General features: G+C 42.9%; 1 protein-coding gene across 1 annotated transcript; it reads left to right on the forward strand.

Annotated features, from left to right (window-relative positions):
- The first annotated feature begins 14,034 nt into the window (after positions 1-14,034).
- Positions 14,035-14,871, forward strand: LOC131675633 (ATP-dependent DNA helicase PIF2-like). Its single transcript, XM_058954673.1, has one exon. It carries the CDS (start codon positions 14,035-14,037, stop codon positions 14,869-14,871), a length of 837 nt encoding a protein of 278 aa, XP_058810656.1.
- The last annotated feature ends 5,840 nt before the right edge of the window (positions 14,872-20,711 follow it).

A 20,711-nucleotide genomic window follows, 5' to 3' on the forward strand; every position in this document is an offset into this window, starting at 1 on the left:
CATAACGGCATTTTACATATAATCCAATGCTATAGGCTCCATGTTCTTGGAAACTACTATATGTCTCTTAACATTGAGATTTCTATTCGGATCTTCTATAGATTTTAACAGACATTCAAAATCAGCGTACTAGGTGTGTTCAAAAAGTAAGGTGACTTTTCAAATTTCACGGGCAACGTACTTTCGATTTTCAATTTTTTTGTTTTGTTATGTTGGTACACTCTTCCCGAACATCTGTCCCAAGTTTCAAGTGTATAGCATTTTTTGTTTGGTTGTGAGAGGCGTAAAGGTTATAAGTGTTTTATGTGCTCGGCGATTTCTTGCTATCGAAAAATATGGATCAAAGGATTTGCATCAAATTTTGTGTAAAAAATAAAATAAAGAGCTCCGAAACACTTGAAATGTTGACGGTGGCGTACGGTGAAACTGTTCTGAGTAAAAAAAATGTTTACAAGTGGTACAAACTCTTCCAAGATGGCCGGGAAGATGCCAATAACGAGCCTCGCTCTGGACGCCCAAGCACGTCAACAACTGATGAAAACGTTCAAGCAGTGAAGAAAATTGTTCTAGAAAATCGTCGAATCACTATCAGAGAAGTTGCTGAGGATGTTGGTATATCGCTTGGCTCGTGCCATGAAATTTTTTCTAACGTTTTGGGCATGAGACGTGTGTCAGCGAAGTTTGTTCCAAAATTGCTAAATTTTGACCAAAAGAACCGTCGCATGCGCATCGCTCAAGAACTGTTGAATGACGTCAACAATGACCCAGATTTACTCAACAGGGTTATAACAGGTGACGAAACATGGGTATACGGTTATGACGTCGAGATTAAGACTTAATCGTCCCAGTGGAGGCATTCTGGATCACCAGGACCAAAAAAAGCACGCCAAGTTCGATCAAATGTAAAGGTTTTGCTTACAGTTTTCTTTGACTGTAGGGGCGTGGTGCATCATGAGTTCTTGCCACAGGGTAGAACAGGAAATAAGGTATATTACCTGCAAGTTATGCGCAATTTGCGCGAAGCCACCCGCCAGAAACGTCCGAATTTGTGGAAAAATAAAAATTGGCTTTTGCACCATGATAACGCCCCTGCTCACACATCGTTGCTTGTGCGCGAATTTTTGGCTAAAACCAACACAGTAACGATGCCACAGGCACCGTATTCCCCAGATCTGGCCCCCTTTGACTTCTTCTTGTTCCCAAAACTGAAGAGGCCCATGAAAGGACGGCGTTTTGCCACGATTGAGGAGATAAAGACGGCATCGAAGGATGAACTAAACAAGATCACAAAAAATGATTTTTTGAAATGCTTTGAGGATTGGAGAAAGCGTTGGCACAAGTGCATTATATCCGAGGGGGATTACTTTGAAGGAGATAAAATAAAAATTGATGAATAAATAAATATATTTTGAGAAAAATAAAAATTCACCTTACTTTTTGATCACACCTCGTATATCATAGTCAAAATCGCGGGAATATAGTATGTGCTGCGGTAAATACACAAAAAATACACGATTGGATGATGGAAAGACAAAAACAAGCAAAATCGAAAGCAAAAAAAAAAGCAAATCGATACAGTCGAAAGATTTACAGATGACTATAATTCATATAAAAATTCAACTGAATATTTAAAAATAGCTATGTCAGACACTGAACATAAAGATTATAGACAAAGTGTACTCTACTCAATGTACAATTAAAAATAATAAATATTAAATAAATAATAAAATATGTACTTATTTAAATAATAAAATAATCATAACGATTGCAAGAAAGGGTGAACGGATGGGAATAAGGTTCTCTCCTAGCAGAGATGTTTAGGAGGAACATCTCAAGGAGGAGTCAGTCGAGCGACTGCATTCGTAGTCTCTAGCATTCTCACGAAAACAGTTCCCGTCGTGGAGAGAGCACACACTGACTATAGACAGCATACGCTCGTCTCCCCGCACCATGGTCTACGCTTAGCTAGAGCATAGGAGAGAGTGAGAGAGAGAGCACACGTTTACTACTACTATAGTAGCGCATTCCCATCAGGTCAGAAATATAGACAGCATGCGCTCCACCCTCCTCCGCACGCTCAGGCCCTATACCAAATGTATGCGCATGTAGCTAATATATACAATATGCACCCTCTAATGTACATGTGGCATTGGCTCCAGTGGTAGAGCGCAAGCCTGCCAACCCAGAGGACTCCGGTTCAATTCTCCGTTCTGTCTCTTCATTTTTTTCAAAAATCGTTACTATTTTCTACTCGTTTCATTTTTAATGTAGCAAGTAAATTGTCAATAATATATATTTATAACTTTTTAAAAAAATACATTTCAATTTAATTAGACTGAAAGCACTAGGTATAGGGTCCCTAGGGACTAGGAGCCTTCCTCAAAAAATTATAAACAATTATTAACATTAATAATAATTAACATGGAAGGGTTAGGCCAGGAAATCAAAGGGTTAAACCAGGGACCCCCCCACGAATATTGTTAATAATAATTATTAACATTAACAATTATTATTAACATGAAAGGGTTAAGCCAGGGGGGGCCAAAGGGTTACGGACCCTCCGGCAGGTGTGCTGGAACATACATTGCTATACTACTTTTATCCTTTATTTTACCCTTATGGTACGCATTCTGGCATCAAAACATGTTTCGTATAAATGTTAATCGTCGTTTGGATTATGCAAAATACCGAATAGCTGTTAGAGACGACGAATTTAATCCTATTATACGAGGTCGTAGATTATTTCAACAATGGCTTGTAGATAGCTATGTAAAAATAGAAAAAGATAGAATTCAATATTGCAAAAATCATCAAAAAGAATTACGTACAATGGATTACATGACCACATAAGAAATTGTGCAAATGATGTTAATTGTCTTGTAGGGAAAACTATTATTCTCTCTTCATCATTTACTGGTTCACCACGATATATGCAACAATGTTACCAAGATGCAATGGCTATTTTAAATGAGACAGGAAAACCTTACATTTTTTTAACAATAACGTGTAACACAAATTGGCCGGAAATAACAGAAAATTTACTACCAGGTCAACAAACTGCAGACCGACCCGATTTAGTAGCAAGTTTTTAATCTAAAAAAAGATTGTTTATTAGATATTGTTGTAAAAAGAATTTTTTTTGGCAAAGTAGCATTTTTCGTATATGTCATTGAATTTCAAAAGAGATGATTACCACATATCCATTTATTGGTCACTTTAAAACAAGGATATATGATTACGACATACATTATTAATAAATTCATTTCAGCTGAAATTCCAATCAAAATAAGAAATCTACACTTATTTGATATTGTCATGAGAAATATGATGCATGGACCCTGTGATAATTGGTGTATGAAGGAAGGTAAATGCTCAAAAAATTTCCCAACAAAATTTCAACAAGAAAATACTATGGATGAAAATGGTTATCCCTATTATCGTCGATAAAATACTGGTACTGAGCACGGATGCCCTAATGGACGTAAAGTAGATAATAGATGGGTTGTTCTTTATTGTCCCGAATTACTAGAAATTTTCAATTGCCATATTAATGTGGAAATAGTTTCGAGTATTAAAGCTGTTAAATACTTATACAAATACATCTACAAAGAACACGATGCTGTTACAGTTGTGATTGGGTAAGCAGAATATAATAGTATTATCGAACACGATGAAAGTCATAATTTTATTGAAACGCGTTATGTCGGCCCTGTGGAAGCATGTTACAAAATTCTCAGTAAAACGCTACAAAGTAAAAGTCACTCTGTTATCAGATTACCTGTACATCTACCTAATGAGCAAGCAGTAATAATTGCGCAGAACGAAGATAAAGCTTCATTGTTAGCAATTTTGAATAATTCAAGCAGCATGTTATTAGATTATTTTAATTTGAATGCGACTAATAATAGTGCAAAACAATATTATTATTCTGAAATATCTAAATATTATACATATAAAAAAACAAAAGTAAACGGACAATATATTTCTTCATGGGAAACATAGAAAAAACATTTTAATTGCTGTGACGGTAAACGTCAAATTAGCGCTGATTATTTAGCTTAATTGCTGCCTGTGAGGGCAGCACCTGCCGGGGGGACGAAATTCGTAACTAAGGAATTCGGCACGCGAGCAGACGGAACGCGCGCGATTGAATTCGAACCAGTGAAGCATTGACCATTGTCGTGTCCACCCGATTTCGCTACCGCCGCTACCGATCCACGTGCCCTTGACGACTACACGCCAGATCAGCGACGTTCGACCAGTGCCAGATACCCGTGACAGCTGCCACCGAGGTGCCAGAGATTCGCCAGCTCGAGGCCAGAACGGGAGAGAGTGTGTGGGGTTTCGCCATCGAGGGCGAAACCAGTGTGTGCGCGCATTCGCGACCCGCCAGCAAAAACAATAAAAACTGTTCCGCGCTGTGTGGTTCGTCCCTGTCTTCTCCGATCGCCTGCAAATATAAGGTAAGCTGGCCAGCTTAATTTCGCGATCGCGGTGGCGTGATTAATAATCAAGTTCTAGTATTCGATGCGTGCATGTAACGGCTCTAACAACAAAGAGCAGCGAGCGTCCCGGCAATACGTGTTGCCGACGAGCGAGCGTCAACGTAAACAAACGCGCGGGCCGACCTTCTGTAGATTATAAGGAATAATAAAAGATCTAGTTCATATTACTAACAAGTGTTTTCTTTTGATTCTCTTATATCTCATAGCTTCCACTCACTTTCCTTCGATAAGAGAACTTACTGGTTGACTGGCGCCTGTCTTTGCATGCTCTCCGATTTACGTACTGAGCATAATTAACTGCTCGCGCCCTTTTAGTGTAATCGCGCGCATAAAAATAATTAAACGGTTTTACCCCGTTACATGGCGCCCAACGTTAAATAACCTACGGTGTTGTTGATTGTTCAAAACACCGGTTCTCAATAGTAACCTCGCGCCCAGTCAACCAGCGACTTAGGTGGCAGTCAAGTGTTGTTGTGCGCACTTGATACCGAAGGCCACGTTAGTAAACAAAATCTGTTAGCTAGCTTGCGAAGGCCCGCCGCGGCGAAGAATTGTAAATAATAGCTGTGAACGCGTGCGAGTGCGACCGAAAGATTCTCGAACGTAAACACCAATGAATTTTGAAAGTTGCCGCAAATAATATTATTATACCCGTTGGCCCGGGGAAAACTAACACCGGCAATTCTCAAACAAAATTAATTCAATTGAATAAGTTTATTTGACATCGTATTGTCTTAACGTAAATGTTTTTTTAATATTATTAACTGCGGTTTTTGGTGATTACGCGCAACGCTCGTTACAATATTTTAAATACTAACTCATACAGCCGTACTAACGAACAGTTAGTATGTCTGATAGGCAGGATAATTATATTGCGTATTAACGAGCGAAGAATCTTTCGGCAAACAATTCGTAAAACGCCGTTGATCAAGCCCAGTGTTGGCTAATAAAATTTTTTTATTTTTTCATTCGGCATACGAATCATAATACAACACTCGCACCCGCGTAACATAACTGTAAATTTTACAAAGAAAGCAAACGCAAGCAAACAAACAGACAATTATGGACCGCACTCAGACAGAGATAGAAAACTGGGTATTGACGCTCCAGGAGGAGGAAATCGAAGAATACCTCGAGCAACTGGAGCTCAAAACAAGCGGGACCAGGCTCTCGAGAGCTACACGACTACATAACTGGTTGCTTGGTGACTACTCGGCAGCAGATTTCGCAGAAGTCAACAACCAGAACAGCAGTCCAGCCAAAAGTGCCGCCCTACGCTCGGAGCTAATAGTATCCTTATGCCAGGAACACACAGCATCCGAGCAGGAGGGAGAACATCCGCTAGCCCAGTTAATGCAGAGTACGGACGTAATATCGCGAGTTCAAAAAACCGCGATAAACATCGCGAATGCCCTGGACAGCGGAGAAAACACAAATAGTAAGAAGGAAATTACTATAACGGCTGACGATGGCAGCCAGTTCAAACTCCCGCCGGCATTCGCGGTGATGATTCAAGACCTCATTTTCCGGTCCAGGGAACATGAGAGGAAATGGGAGGTACAAGACTCACGAAATTCAAATGCGTCTAACCTAACCCAAATAGTAGAACAAATTGTCAGGACCAACATCAAGGTGCAGGAACAAATCGACAACCTGTCAACCAGGATGAAGGAACTGGAAAATGCCGTACACAGAGATATGCGGCAAGACGATTCGAACAGTTCCAGTGAGGAACCACAACCGGAAAACACGTCAGAGCGTCGCATTCCAGGATACATTCACGTCCCACTACGACGCTAGGCTAGCCCAGAGCACTCCAGCCGGACCCGGACCGAGTCCCACGGGGGCCGCCGGCAGGACCCCACGCCGGACGCCCCCTTTCGGAGAGGGTGGACAGCATCAACTCGGTGGAGTTAATGCTGAAGTGAACAACCACCCGCCGAGCATGTGGTCATCCCAACAGACGTCAAACCCGTGGTCGACAACAAGGGACGTCGGCCTCATCGTCCGGGGATGGAAACTCAGGTTCTACGGACAAGGCAACGCGAGTATTGACACCTTCTTATGAAGGTTGGACAACTCAAGGAGCAGCGCTGGACTTACGGAAGACGAGATGCTCACAGCCGTCTCCGAGCTACTCGCCGGTTCCGCCCTCGTCTGGTTCGAAGCAATGCGGAACGAATGGTTCTCCTACGCGGATTTCGAGGCAGACGCCAGAGCATGGTTTGAGACCAGCAGGCAACAACAGCAGCATCTAACCAAAGAGGTTCAAGGCCGATACCAGGGCCCAGACGAACCCGCGACCGTATACATCGCGAACATGATGGGCCTAATGAGTCGGCTGAACCCCAGAATGACGCACGAGAGCCAGCTGGACCTACTACATGCAAACCTCCTACCGGAAATCCAAAGCCAAATACGGAGATCAGAAGTGGACTCCGTACGGACCCTAAACGACCTGGCCACAACGGCCCAGAACAACTTGCATCAGCGAAGGATGGAGCGGACGATACCAGACCCTCAGTCGACTCTATATCCTGAGTTGGCGTATCACCCCCGCACTGACGCGAGCAAGGGTCGTAAAGGGAAAGTGGCATCAATGTCCGGTGACAAACCGGAAGTCAGCGATAGATTGGACCGCATGGAAAAGGTACTCGAGAAGGTGACGCACCAGGTCGTCTACACACCGACGCCCCCGGGGGCGACACCTAATCCGAGTCTGGAATCCGTCGATGGCGAGAAAAAGGTTCTGCCCATCGACATGTTTAACCAATTGCTGGTGTCCATCAAGGAAATGACGGCGGAAATGAAGAATAACCGCGCCGACAAAAGCTTGACTTCCGAGGACCGAACTAAAAGGCCGGAGACTCCCCGCAAACGAGGAAGAGAGTTCTCAGGGCCGATCAAATGTGCCGAGTGCGGCCAACTGGGTTACTATAGGAAGTTCTGTCCCCAGTGCAACAAGGGAAACGAGCAAAGGAGTGGATAGGTGGGGTTGATCCCACTCCTTCATCCAGTAACCCAAACCCCGTCAAAGAGATCTCGCAGCCTCCGCCAACACAGCCCACGCCGTTAGTAGTGAGCGTGTTGAGCGACGAGAGCGAGAACTCCCTTAGTGACGCCAAAGAGAAGCGTGGCGGTAGAGTGCGTGCGGAGAATGAGGGTGATGACGTTAACAGAGCCAAAGGCCCTAAACCAGCCGAGGCGGTGACGTATGGATCGCACACGCCCTCGGGGGCACGGGTAAAGGCGGATAAATCGTCGAAGAAGAACCCCATGGAAACTCCGATCGTCCGAACCAAAGGGGCTCGGACGACAAGTAACGTCACTCGACCACGCAAGAGCACAATGGTTAGCGCTATGATGAATAAAGAGCAAAGCTGTGGAGCCGTCGAAGCTGTTTCCCGATATTCCCCGGAACAGGAGACGCGTTGGTGGCTACCGGTGAAAATAGGGGACTTCCAAATACGGGCCCTCTATGATCCGGGAGCTTTCACCACAGCCATGGGTAGTAATGCTCTACAAATAGCGTCTGTGCTGGGCGTCAGATTGGACACCACCCACGCGGGAACAGCAGGATTACCAGACGGTCGTAAGTTAACGATCGTCGGTCACGCCATGCTACCATTCACCGTGGGAGGATTGACGATGCCGACGAGAGTAGCCATCCTCCCTACCCTCGTCGAAGAATGTATTTTAGGAGTGAACTTCATCAGATTGTTCAGAGCGGTACTTGATCCAGACGTTAACACGTTGCTGTTCAAGGGATCGCAGGCCAAAATGGAGCTAGAAGTAGCTAGCTTGGAGGCTGGTCCGAGATTAGCCACAATCGGACTAGCCGAGGTTTCGGCTACACAACAGACCATGCTTCAGAAGACCATCGACGAGGCCCTATCTCGAGCCCCGACGGGCTTGGGATGTGCGGCAGGCATCGAGCACGAGATTCGGGTCGGTGATACGAAGCCAATAAAACAGCGTTACTACCAGGTATCGCACAAGGTCGAGCAGGAAATGCATAGACTGGTAAGGGAAATGTTAACCCAAGGGGTAATCGAACCAGCAGACAGTGGCTGGTCGAGCCCAGTGGTTATGATACGCAAGAAGGACGGTTCGTACAGATTTTGTATTGACTTCAGAAGGGTCAACAAAGTCACCGAGGCGAATGCGTACCCCTTACCGTTTATGCAAGATATATTAAGGTGTTTGCGAAACGCACGCTCTATATCGACGCTCGACCTCAGTAGCGCGTATCACCAGATCCCACTCAAGACCGAATCTCGGCCGATTACGGCCTTTACCGTACCCGGACTGGGACATTACCAGTTCGTACGAATGCCGTTCGGTCTCTCGTATGCCGGCGCCACCTTCCAGCGGTTGATCGATAGTGTGATCGGCCCCGAACTAGGCGAATTCGCCTTCGCCTATTTGGACGATATCATAGTGGTATCATCCAGTTTCGAGGATCACCTACGACATCTAAAAACCGTATTGGACAGGGTGTGCGAAGCCGGCCTCTCGATTAATCGAGAGAAAAGCGTCTTCTGCAAGTCTGAAGCCAAATACCTGGGCCTGTTGATCAACCGCGAGGGGATCAGGCCAGACCCTGAAAAAGTGCGCTCTATCATGGAGTACCCACGACCAGGAAACGTGCGACAGCTGCGCACCTTCCTGGAGGTTGATTCGTGGTACCGCAGATTCTTGACCGACTTCGCCACACACGCTCAACCGCTAACGAGGTTAATAGGAAAAAACAGCGAATATGTGTGGGGAGAGGAACAGGAACAAGCCTTCGCCAAAATTAAGGCACTCATGATGTCCGCACCATGCCTGGGATTACCGGAACCCGATGGGCAGTACGTGATGGAGACAGATGCCAGCGCTACCGGAATCGGGGCCGTCCTGATACAAAAAGCAGAAGACGGCGATCGAATCATAGAGTACGCTAGCAGAGTCCTTAATCCGGCTGAGCAAAACTACTCAGCTACGGAGCGCGAGTGCTTGGCGGTCGTGCAGTTACCACCCCGTTCAGGGTGGTAACTGACCACAATAGCCTGAAATGGTTATACAACCTGAAAAACCCGATTGGACGTCTCGCCCGATGGGCCTTGCAACTTCAAGGCCATACTTTCGAGATTGAATACCAAAAGGGGGCAGACAATGTGTTGCCCGACGCCTTATCACGCGCTTTTGAGCCCACGAAGGCAGAGGTTGGCGCAATGGACCAACCGAAGTCAAGAGACAGCGCCTGATACACGGATCAATTCCGACGCGTCGGGAGCCAACCAGAGAGATACCCGAATTGGAAGGTCGTCGGTCGGGTGATGTATCACCGAAAGCCGAACTGCGATCACCAAGGAGGAGACGGATATGGCGACGAATGGAAACTCGTCGTGCCCCCGAAAGAACGCAAAGCGGTGTTGTTCGAAAATCATGACCTAGAGACGGCAGGACACTTGGGACGCGAGAAGACCTTCGCCTGCGTCGCCCAGTCCTATTACTGGCCGGAAATGTACACGGATGTGAAGGGATACGTCCAAAAGTACCAGGTCTGCCGACAGTGCAAGGTCGAGCAGCGACCGCCGCGCGGGCTCATGCAAGAACGAACATGGTCTATGCCTTGGCAAGTGGTCGCGGGCGACATCGCCGGACCCTTTCCGAAGAGCCCACGAGGGCACGAATACGTCCTGGTATTCATCGACGTATTCACACGATGGGTCGAATGTATACCCATACGTAGTGCTAACGGCAAGACGATAGTGAAGGAACTTCGGGAACGAATAATCCTACGTTTCGGCACGCCAAAGATCTTCTTGTTCGACAACGGCACCGAGTTCCGCAATCAGTTGGTGGACGGGTACCTGAGAGATCAGGGGATAAAACGGACCTTCACCCCAACCTATACCCCGCAGGCTAACCCTACGGAAAGAGTTAACCGTACCTTGAAGACGATGATAACGTCGTATCTGCAGGGGAATCATAGGGAATGGGACCTAGCGCTACCCGAAATTATGTTCGCGTTGAATACGGCCGTCCACAGTTCCATCGGGGTTAGTCCGGCCATGCTCAATTATGGCAGACAACCGGGAGCCCCGAATACTCTCCGGAAACGGATGGACGAACTCGCCGCACAAGAGGAGAGTTTGCTCCGAATCGGGCAATGGAACGAGCACATGCAGAATAGCCGTTCCGCCATTCAGCAAGCTCACGAGAGCGCCTCGGATGAGTCTCTGAGGCAATCCAAGTACTACAACGCCAAACACAGGGACCGCAGATTTAAAGAAGGTGATTGGGTGTGGAAATATATCGCGTACTGTCCTGCGCGGCGCAGGGCGTTTTCGCGAAACTAGCTCCCAAATTCATAGGCCCCTTTATCGTCACGAAGGTACTCGGTGCCAACTCATATCGCCTCGCCAACCAACAGGAGGAGGTCACGGAGCTAATACACGCTAAGGACCTCAAACCCCATTATGGACGAGACGACGATATACCGGAAAATGGGACCCGACCACGAGATGACGACGAGACCTCTACCACCGAAGGAACCGAGGCGATAAGCGTCCCGCCCAACGCGAGCGATACACCGATACAAGGAAATGGAAGCGCCGACGTTACAGATAATACAATCCGAAATGACGACGCGATAACTCCGAAATCACCTCACCGTACTCGCCGTAATCCCCCCAGCCGAGTCCCACTAAATACCTCTCCTACTAATACAGCGAAACGCCCACGAGGGAGACCTCGTAAGTGCACGCTAACCACACGGATCACACAACATCGACACACAATACGAGCCCCTCCTCCCATCATCGGGAATAGGAAGAGGGGCAGACCACCGAAAGCGCCAACCGTAAATGCATGATACACGGCGAACGAAGGATCTGGGAGACCGACGCCAAGGACCCCACCTTCGAATCCGGCGACGAAGGTCCTGGGCAGCCGAACAGGCGCCCACCTTCGATATCCAATGATATTCAGGATACTAACATGCTGGGTTATTACAGGATGCAGATCACACTCGAACAGTTCGAGCAAGCGGCAGCCGCCCTCATCGGCTTGGACTTGGGTCCAACCGTTGAAGGGGTGGTGCATGCCGCCCTGCACCTTATAGGAGCCAAGAAGGAAGAGGAGGAGCGAGCACGGGTGCGAGCTCACGAGAGCTCGTCCTCCGTGCTCATAGAAGAGCTCCCGGCGGAGGAGACCACCACCACGCCGACGACAACACCCGGCGTCACGCGCAACGACGCCGCGCCACCGTCGAGACCCCCAGCGGGACCTATCCCCATGAAGGCCCCGACGGCATCCATGGGCACCCAAACAGAAGAGGGTGCCCCCGACGCGACCTGGCGCCCCAGGTTCCCTAGCCAGACGCCCCCGTCTGGCAAAAGGACCTAGATAGTTGAGGGGTTGAGGGAGGTCGAGCGAGGCTGGACAACCCTCAACGCCCTCCAACGGGCTGTGTACGCGTCGTACTCGGCGTACACAGCCGCGGTGCACCACTCAGATGACCCGGATCATTGGGAGAATGTGGTGTCCCGCCGTCGCCAGTTCGCGTCGGCGCTTAGGGAGGTCCAGCAGCGCCACCGCCAGGCCATTGAGGACCCGGCGAGTAGCAGTCACACGAGCCTCCCTCAGCTTCCGATCGCCGGAGCCAGGACAACGGCTCCGGAATCCAGGTCGGGGATCACGTCGCACCAAGGCCCGCAAACGTGCGGGGTAAACCTGGCGGTGAATGTGGACGGGAGCCAGGGCGGTCAAGCAACGGGGCCTATCCACATCAATGTGGTTTTAGGCCCCGCGGGTGAGGACCCAACGGTTGAAAGACCGTTGTGGTCCGCCCCGAACCGTAGAAACGGGTTGCCTCTGACCCCCAGAGAGCGAGGTCTCCCACGGGGCACCCTTTCCCGCGCTCAGTGGGAAGGGTGCAACGTGTGCCACTACCCCGGGGTGACCCGCACGGACCGCTGCCCACGCGTGCGACAACACGCCGACCTGGTCCAAGAGAGGCTGGGGTGGGAGGCGCGCGGCCGACCCCCGTTGGACGACCAAGGTCAGGAACTGCCACCGAGACCACCTAGGTGATGATTCCCTACCCCCGTGGGCAGGGCCACCGATATATCGCCCTGCTGTACAATAAAGTACAAATTTAACATCACTTGGACTATAACCCTTTATTATCCTTTCCATTCTCCTCCTCGGAAGGGGCAGCGCTAATGGAATTATCGTCGAGGACCCTGTAGGCCCAGACTGGAAGGGGGCTGTGACGGTAAACGTCAAATTAGCGCTGATTATTTAGCTTAATTGCTGCCTGTGAGGGCAGCACCTGCCGGGGGGACGAAATTCGTAACTAAGGAATTCGGCACGCGAGCAGACGGAACGCGCGCGATTGAATTCGAACCAGTAAAGCATTGACCATTGTCGTGTCCACCCGCTTTCGCTACCGCCGCTACCGATCCACGTGCCCTTGACGACTACACGCCAGATCAGCGACGTTCGACCAGTGCCAGATACCCGTGACAGCTGCCACCGAGGTGCCGGAGATTCGCCAGCTCGAGGCCAGGACGGGAGAGAGTGTGTGGGGTTTCGCCATCGAGGGCGAAACCAGTGTGTGCGCGCATTCGCGACCCGCGAGCAAAAACAATAAAAACTGTTCCGCGCTGTGTGGTTCGTCCCTGTCTTCTCCGATCGCCTGCAAATATAAGGTAAGCTGGCCAGCTTAATTTCGCGATCGCGGTGGCGTGATTAATAATCAAGTTCTAATATTCGATGCGTGCATGTAACGGCTCTAACAACAAAGAGCAGCGAGCGTCCCGGCAATACGTGTTGCCGACGAGCGAGCGTCAACGTAAACAAACGCGCGGGCCGACCTTCTGTAGATTATAAGGAATAATAAAAGATCTAGTTCATATTACTAACAAGTGTTTTCTTTTGATTCTCTTATATCTCATAGCTTCCACTCACTTTCCTTCGATAAGAGAACTTACTGGTTGACTGGCACCTGTCTTTGCATGCTCTCCGATTTACGTACTGAGCATAATTAACTGCGCGCGCCCTTTTAGTGTATTCGCGCGCATAAAAATAATTAAACGGTTTTACCCCGTTACATTGCATAGGTCGTATTTACTCTGTAAGTCCTGCTCAAGTAGAATTATTTCATTTAAGACTATTATTACTGCATGTGAAAGGAGCCACAAATTACAATGATTTAAAAACTGTGGACAAAGTAATACCTCCTTCATTTACAGCTGCCTGTTTAACGTTAGGAATTATTGAAGACGACGAGGAATGGAGCAGAGCTATGAGAAAAGCAGTGACTTGAATAATGCCTACCCGTCTAAGTCATTTATTTGTTCGTATATTGATTCATTGTCAACCTATTTACCCTGAAAATCTATAGGAAACGTATAAAGGTTCAATATCTGAAAATTTTTCACGCAATAACAAATTACATATCAGCTACCAAATAGCTTATGCTGAAATAAATAATATTTTCATGAAGGAAGGAAAAAGTTTAGCGGACTTTCCAACGATGGATCAAAATCTCGCAGTGCACTTAAATAATAATAACAATGGTAACGACGACGGTAATCATTGTATAGAAATGGGTAATCAACAATATGAAAAACTAAATGCTGAAAAAAAAGTAATAGTTGATAAAATTCTTGAAACATCACGATCTAATGATTATACTGGTTCAACTTGTTCCTATATAGACGGACAAGGTGGATCTGGTAAAACATTCGTTTACACCACAATTTACAATCTTTTAATGTCAGAGAACATGAAATGTTCCACAATGGCTTTTACAGGTATTGCTACTACATTGCTACCTAATGGAAGAACTGTACATAAAACTTTTGGCTTGCCAGTTCCTACGTTTAATAATTCATCTTCAAATATTAAAATACAATCTGATGAAGGCATGCTTTTAAAAAATACTAAAGTGTTCATTTGGAATGAAGCACCAATGGCCCCAAGATGTGGTTTAGAAATCGTAAATAGAAGTTTCAAATATATTATGAATAATGATCTGCCATTTGGTGGCAAAATAATGGTTCTAGGTGGTGATTTTAGACAGCTTCTTCCCATTTCAGTTAATGGAACACGTAATGAAATATTTAATTTATCTTTGAAAAATAGTCACTTATTGCCACTATTTGAAAAATTTCATTTAAAATCAAACATGCGAGTTTTACAAAATGAACTTGAATTTGCTAACTATTTGTTACATGTTGGTAATGGAACATTAAATCATCAAAGTAATAATTTACAGATTCCACAATACTGCATATTATCTGAAAATGAATGTATTGTTCAAAACATTTTTGGCAATTTAATTTGGCAATCGAATTACATTATATTGTGAAAATCATTATCCATTCACGTTTAAAAGACGACAATTTCCAATTCAATTGGCTTTTGCTATAACTATTAATAAATCGCAGGGCCAAACTTTAAATAAAATCGGTATCGATCTTCGAAGAGATGTTTTCAATCACGGTCAACTTTATGTAGCTATGTCTAGAGTGCGATCATGGGATTCATTAAAAATTTATCTAGGAAATCAAAGGCAAACTTCATTAGTTAAAAATTACGTATATACAGAATTGTATCAATGACAATACTTTTTGGCGAGATATAAAATTTATGAAAAATTTAGAAATGATTCCAATATATAAATAAGAAAAAAGGAGAATTTGAGGCACTTCTATTTTATATATGATGAATGATGTCGTTAAGGTGTTCTAGTTGATTTAAAAAGTCAAACGGTATAATATTTATTTCTTTCTCTTATTATTATTATCATTATTATTATTATTATTTGCTTGTAAATATTGAAACGCTTCTCGATATGTTCGTAATTCTATTCTTATTGTATTTAAAGATTTTCTAGGATTATTTATCGTAGTCGTAAGTGTAGTAACGTAAGCTTCACTAGTTTTTTGCAACGTTCGTAAGTTTACAGCATCATTACTCTTCTGAGGATCAGCTATATTACAAATTCTTTTGTTATCCACGTCGTACTGTTCGTCTTTAGTGATTTTATACCCTACACCAGGAGGATCTCGATTACCTTTTTATTCAATACCCGTCCAAACACATCAACACGCATTTTATTACTGAGGAATATTTAAGATTCTCTTAATATAATATAACCAGCTCCACGTAATTCTTCAATGATTGAATGAATTTCATTAACATGACTAGAATTACCGGCGGATTCTTCGACGATAAGTAATCTCAGTTGATCAACGTTTGGATCATCCCAATATACATAATCAAATAATGTTTCTTTTCTACCTATTTTATAGTTAGGAAAAAGACCTCTTCCATCAATAGTCAATTTTCGCTTTTTAGCACTACCGCTCAAAGATAAATTTGGATCAATATACTTTTTGACTTTATTCACATGCTTATTGCAATATTGTACATTTGTTTCGTATCTCTTACAATGAGCGTCGTGATTTCAAGAATTTTTATATAATTTTCAATATCCATGAACTGATTAATTTAGAATTAGAGTCTTTACGAAAGAGAAGTTTCATAAAACTAGGCGTCTTGCTGAATGCTTTATCATTCACAGTTACATTATCGTTTTGGCAAGAAATTGGAGAATTGCCTATGACATAAGTATTTTCGTACAAGCGAACGCCGAATGTCTTGTCTAAATTACTTCTCTGCTGAGGTTTATGCAATAGTTGAATATAGATTCTTACAATCGAATCATCCAATAGCTTTGTCTCTGTTCTGTAGTTACATTTCAACTAACTTTGTCTAAATTTATTGCAGTTGAATCAAGTGATGATTCACTAGTCTTATTAAATTCGTCTTCATCAGCATCATCATCATCATCAGCAGCAATAGATATAGCAGATTCAAATGTAGAATCAAGCGGGTGTAATATAGAATTTAAGTCATTAACAGTACTATTGAAATATCAAGATTTATTGTCAGCTGTCAAGGTCTCAATTGAAAGAGTGTCAGCTGTTGTTTTTGACTTGAAAACTTTATCAACCGTACTTTTCTTCTACTTTTTCGTTTACTGTTCAGTATTAACGTCAGCTTTATCAATAGCTACCTCCGAAAGTTTCTTAATGGGTCAACCATAGGTTTAAAAGTTTCATTCAACGTATTTTCTAAATTAGCTTTGTCACGTCTTATTTACGTCTGATGGCATCACGAACCTCAGATAATTGCTAGAGCACCTTCTTTTTTTATTCAAAAGTAGCCATGTTGACGCTTGCAATTTCTAAAGTTAAATAATCTTCATTCGTTCACTCCGTTATATTTATAGCAAAAGAATCGAATCCTTTTCTATACCGTCCATGATTGATTGGTCTATCTCTATCAATAACTATAAATCCATGATTATCGTCTCTGCAACACTTTGAACAAATTGCTTTCAACTTCTGAAAAGTCACATCAGAGTTAGCATCATCGTTGTAAATATGTTCAATATTCACGTCATTTTATCGAAACAAAACTAGTAAATTCACATTATCTCGAATGAGATGCTTCGGTATACGATTGTATGATTGACAGAAATAGAAACTATCTACTTTTTCATGACTTCCCATAAAGAAGAATGCTCTCACGCTGTCCTGCTTTTCAGTGGCTATATCGTCAAAAATCATAATGGAACTTGGATGAGCTTTATCCGGTGAAACAACTGCCTCATGCTCGCTGAATGCATGATACTGTATAACATCAATCGGTTCCAATAAATCTTTTAAAAATTTATGCTTTGGTTGATAGAGGGACTTTGATTAAACATAAATGTTTTCGAATCTAAGTCCATTAGGATGTGTGATTAGTGTTAGCAAACAGTTAGTTTTCCCACAGTTACTAGGACCACAGAAAACTGCTCGTATACTATCACGTAGTAGTTCACCATATCTTTTTTCTCGTTTTTCCGTCTAAATCACACTATCAAAATTTATGACTTGCAACTTAAGTGGTTGCTCTTTGAAGTCCATATTGTTTTCTAGTTATCGATCAAACGATGAATGAGACTACTAACTATAAAAAAACTGTTTGTATATTTTTACTTTACTTAAGACTTTGTCTTCTGATAGGGTATGATCGTTTGTCATAAAAGAAAGACTGGTGGTGCTGGCTTAGTGAATAAGATCATTAATAACTTACCATTCGAAGCTCATTTGTCTGGTTATCAGTAATACGGGCCGGGAACTAAACTGAAAACACGACTTGCTGGTGGTGATCCTGGAAAATATCCGCTAGGCGCTGCTTGTAAAGAACACGATATTGCTTATTCTCAGAATCGAGAGAACATTCATGCGAGAAATTCTAGCTAAACAGGTCGAGCTATAGAGTTCAAGCGAAAAATAGTAGTTTTGGTGAGAAAGTTGTTACGTTTGCTGTAGCCAACATAATGAAAGTTACAAGTAAACTTGGTATGGTTTTTCAAATCTTCAAACAAGAAAGAAACGAGGCAAGGGATTAAAAACTCATCAACAACAACGACAGTGACAAAAGACACATGTAAAAAGTAAAAATCTATCAATTGCATTGAAAAAAATTATTAACGATCCTTCGAGAAGTGTTGTACCTAGTAATAAATCACACTTCGTCATTTGTTTGGCTATAAAAAGCGCTAAATAAGCTGTGAAGAAGGCTGGAGGAAGAAGAAAAATAAACATGCCTCGTATTCTACCAATTCCTAGTAAAGTGGGTAGAGCTCTTCCTTTTTTAATTCCATTATTTTCTGCTTTGAGCGCCACTGGAGCTCTAGCTGGAGGACCTGCTTCGATAGCAAAAGCCGTTAACAGTGCTAAGGCCGCTCAAAATTAATTGAAAGAAGCTCACAGACACAATAAGACTATGGAAACTTTTACCATTGGTAAAGGACTTTATTTGAAACCACATCGTAAAGGTTATGGTCTTTATCTGAAACCATATTCAAGTGGAAAAGGTTTTAAAAAAAAGCAAGAAGTAACTTTACTTAATCGAGTACTGACAGATCATGATATAAGAAAATATGTTAAAATACTAAAAATTACAAATTTTCGAGGTGTTTTCATGCGTGATGCTGTACCAGTCGATGAACCGCGATATAAAGAGACAGCTATTGTAAATTTAGATGATAAAAGTGGACCAGGTACTCTTTGGGTAGCATATAAAAAAAAAGTGATGAGGTTATTTAGTTTGATAGTTTTGGAAATCTACAGCTGCCTATAGATCGATTGCTTTATCTCAAAGTTAATAGAATCATGTATAATTATATTAGATGTCAAGATTTTAATACATATAATTGCAGTCATCTTTGTCTCAAATTTCTTCAAAATAAACTATAGAAAAGACGTGTAGTATATAAAATCATTTGACATGAATCTGTCATGGAGAATACACTGACATTGAGTTCCTCGATAACATCAGCCATACTCCAAACATATTATTTTCCACCGATCGAATTGATATCAAACAAAACATACGTTCATGGTCTAGTTGATCTATTAATATTTAATTCAATACCAAACATTGACGTTGTTTATAATAAATTTTGCATTGAAGGTCAAAAAGCTATCACTTTACCGACTGGTAGCTACGAAATAGAAGATATTGAAAGTTTTTTCAAAGAAACATTAGCACCTAAATGTATATCGTTTAGCCTGAAACCAAATAATAATACTATACGAACGTAGTGTCATTCAGTGCAGTCAAAAAATACGTTTTGAACTAGAAGATTCTATTGAATCAATTTTATGCTTCACTAGACGCTCGCTCGTTGAAAACAAAACACATAGTTATGACTTACTCATCACTATTCTCAAAGTCAAAGCTTTACTTGTAGAGTGTAATATTACTACAGGCTCTTACATAAGCAATCGCAAAGTACATACTATACATTAATTTTTTCCAGCAGTCCCACCTGGATAAAAGATTATAGAAGTTCCCTCTCACGTCATTTACCTTTTAGTCGCTGTGAGGAGCATTGAACATTTTCAAATTCGTATAGTTGATCAAGAGGGAAACCTAGTTAACCTTCGAGGAGAAGTCATCACAGTGCGAGTACATACAAAAACCATATTTTAGTAATGGGTATCATTTACAATATAAAGACCGTTCCAAGCTATATTAAAAGACAAAAATGTCAGTCAGTGGCCAGTCAACAGCAAGCTATCAGATTGCTCACACTTCAGAACATTCAATTCCTGAAAAGCTTGAGACTAAAAGTCGTCGGAAATTGTGGAAGAAAATATTGTGCATATTAGGGTGCTGTATAAAACAACAACAACAATATGGAGGAATTTCTAGACATTCATTCAGTTGTCGCTTTCGATGAATCTATAGCTCATTATGAAGTTCATGCACATCAGCCTTATTCATTATCATATTTCAAAAATAGCGATGAAATCCATATAGCAATTCAACATCAAAATTTATCTCTGCTTCCATCACGCAGTATGATTCATATTTGTGGTCGGTTGACCAAGCCAGACGGTACTATGCCAGTGGAGAACACTTTATTAGTCAACAACGCTCTCTGTCATTTGTTAGAGGCAATACGATATGAAATAAATGCTATTGAAATTGATAAAGGGAAAAATGTAGGCTTAACGAGTCTCATGAAAAATTAGCTTTTACTCAATCCATGTCAGAGCTTTATCGCTGAAAATGTTGGATGGAATGGTGATAATAATGAAGTTTTGATAAGTAATGCTCTAGCTTATTTTGATGTGACTATCCCTTTCAGTTGTAGTCAATTCAAGTATGAACTTATTCTCACAAGATCAAGAGATGATTTGAATGCTATTATAAGTACTCCAGTAGGGAATTCTCCTGCTTCAGAAAAATCAAAAATTACTTTAACTAAGGTTGAATGGTTGATGCCATATGTGATGGTTGCAGACACAAGACAAAATTAAATTACTCATTCAGATTGGACGTGATCGTGCAATTACAATGAGTTATGGTACTTGGAAAATGTATGAGTATCCAAAATTACCTCGTACATCAAAGCATGTTTGGAGTGTTAAGATTTCCAATTAATTGGAAAAGCTTCACTTTGTTATTTTAGCTTTCCAAACTAAACATAAAAGTTCAGCGAGTTATAATTCTAGTAATTTTGATCATTGTAATATTAATAATGTGAAGCTGTTCCTCAATTCACAAAGCTATCCGTATGGAATCTCAATTTAAATATTAATCAAAATCAGTATTCTATTCTCTACGATATGTATTCTA

Source organism: Phymastichus coffea, unplaced genomic scaffold, assembly GCF_024137745.1.
Source record: "Phymastichus coffea isolate CEN01 unplaced genomic scaffold, Cenicafe_Pcof_1.1 PCOF00001, whole genome shotgun sequence".
Classification (NCBI taxonomy): domain Eukaryota; kingdom Metazoa; phylum Arthropoda; class Insecta; order Hymenoptera; family Eulophidae; genus Phymastichus; species Phymastichus coffea.

What these genes read in the sequence shown, in the direction of transcription:
- LOC131675633 (XM_058954673.1), top strand. Translation starts at nt 14,035, where the DNA reads ATGGATCAAAATCTCGCAGTGCACTTAAATAATAATAACAATGGTAAC.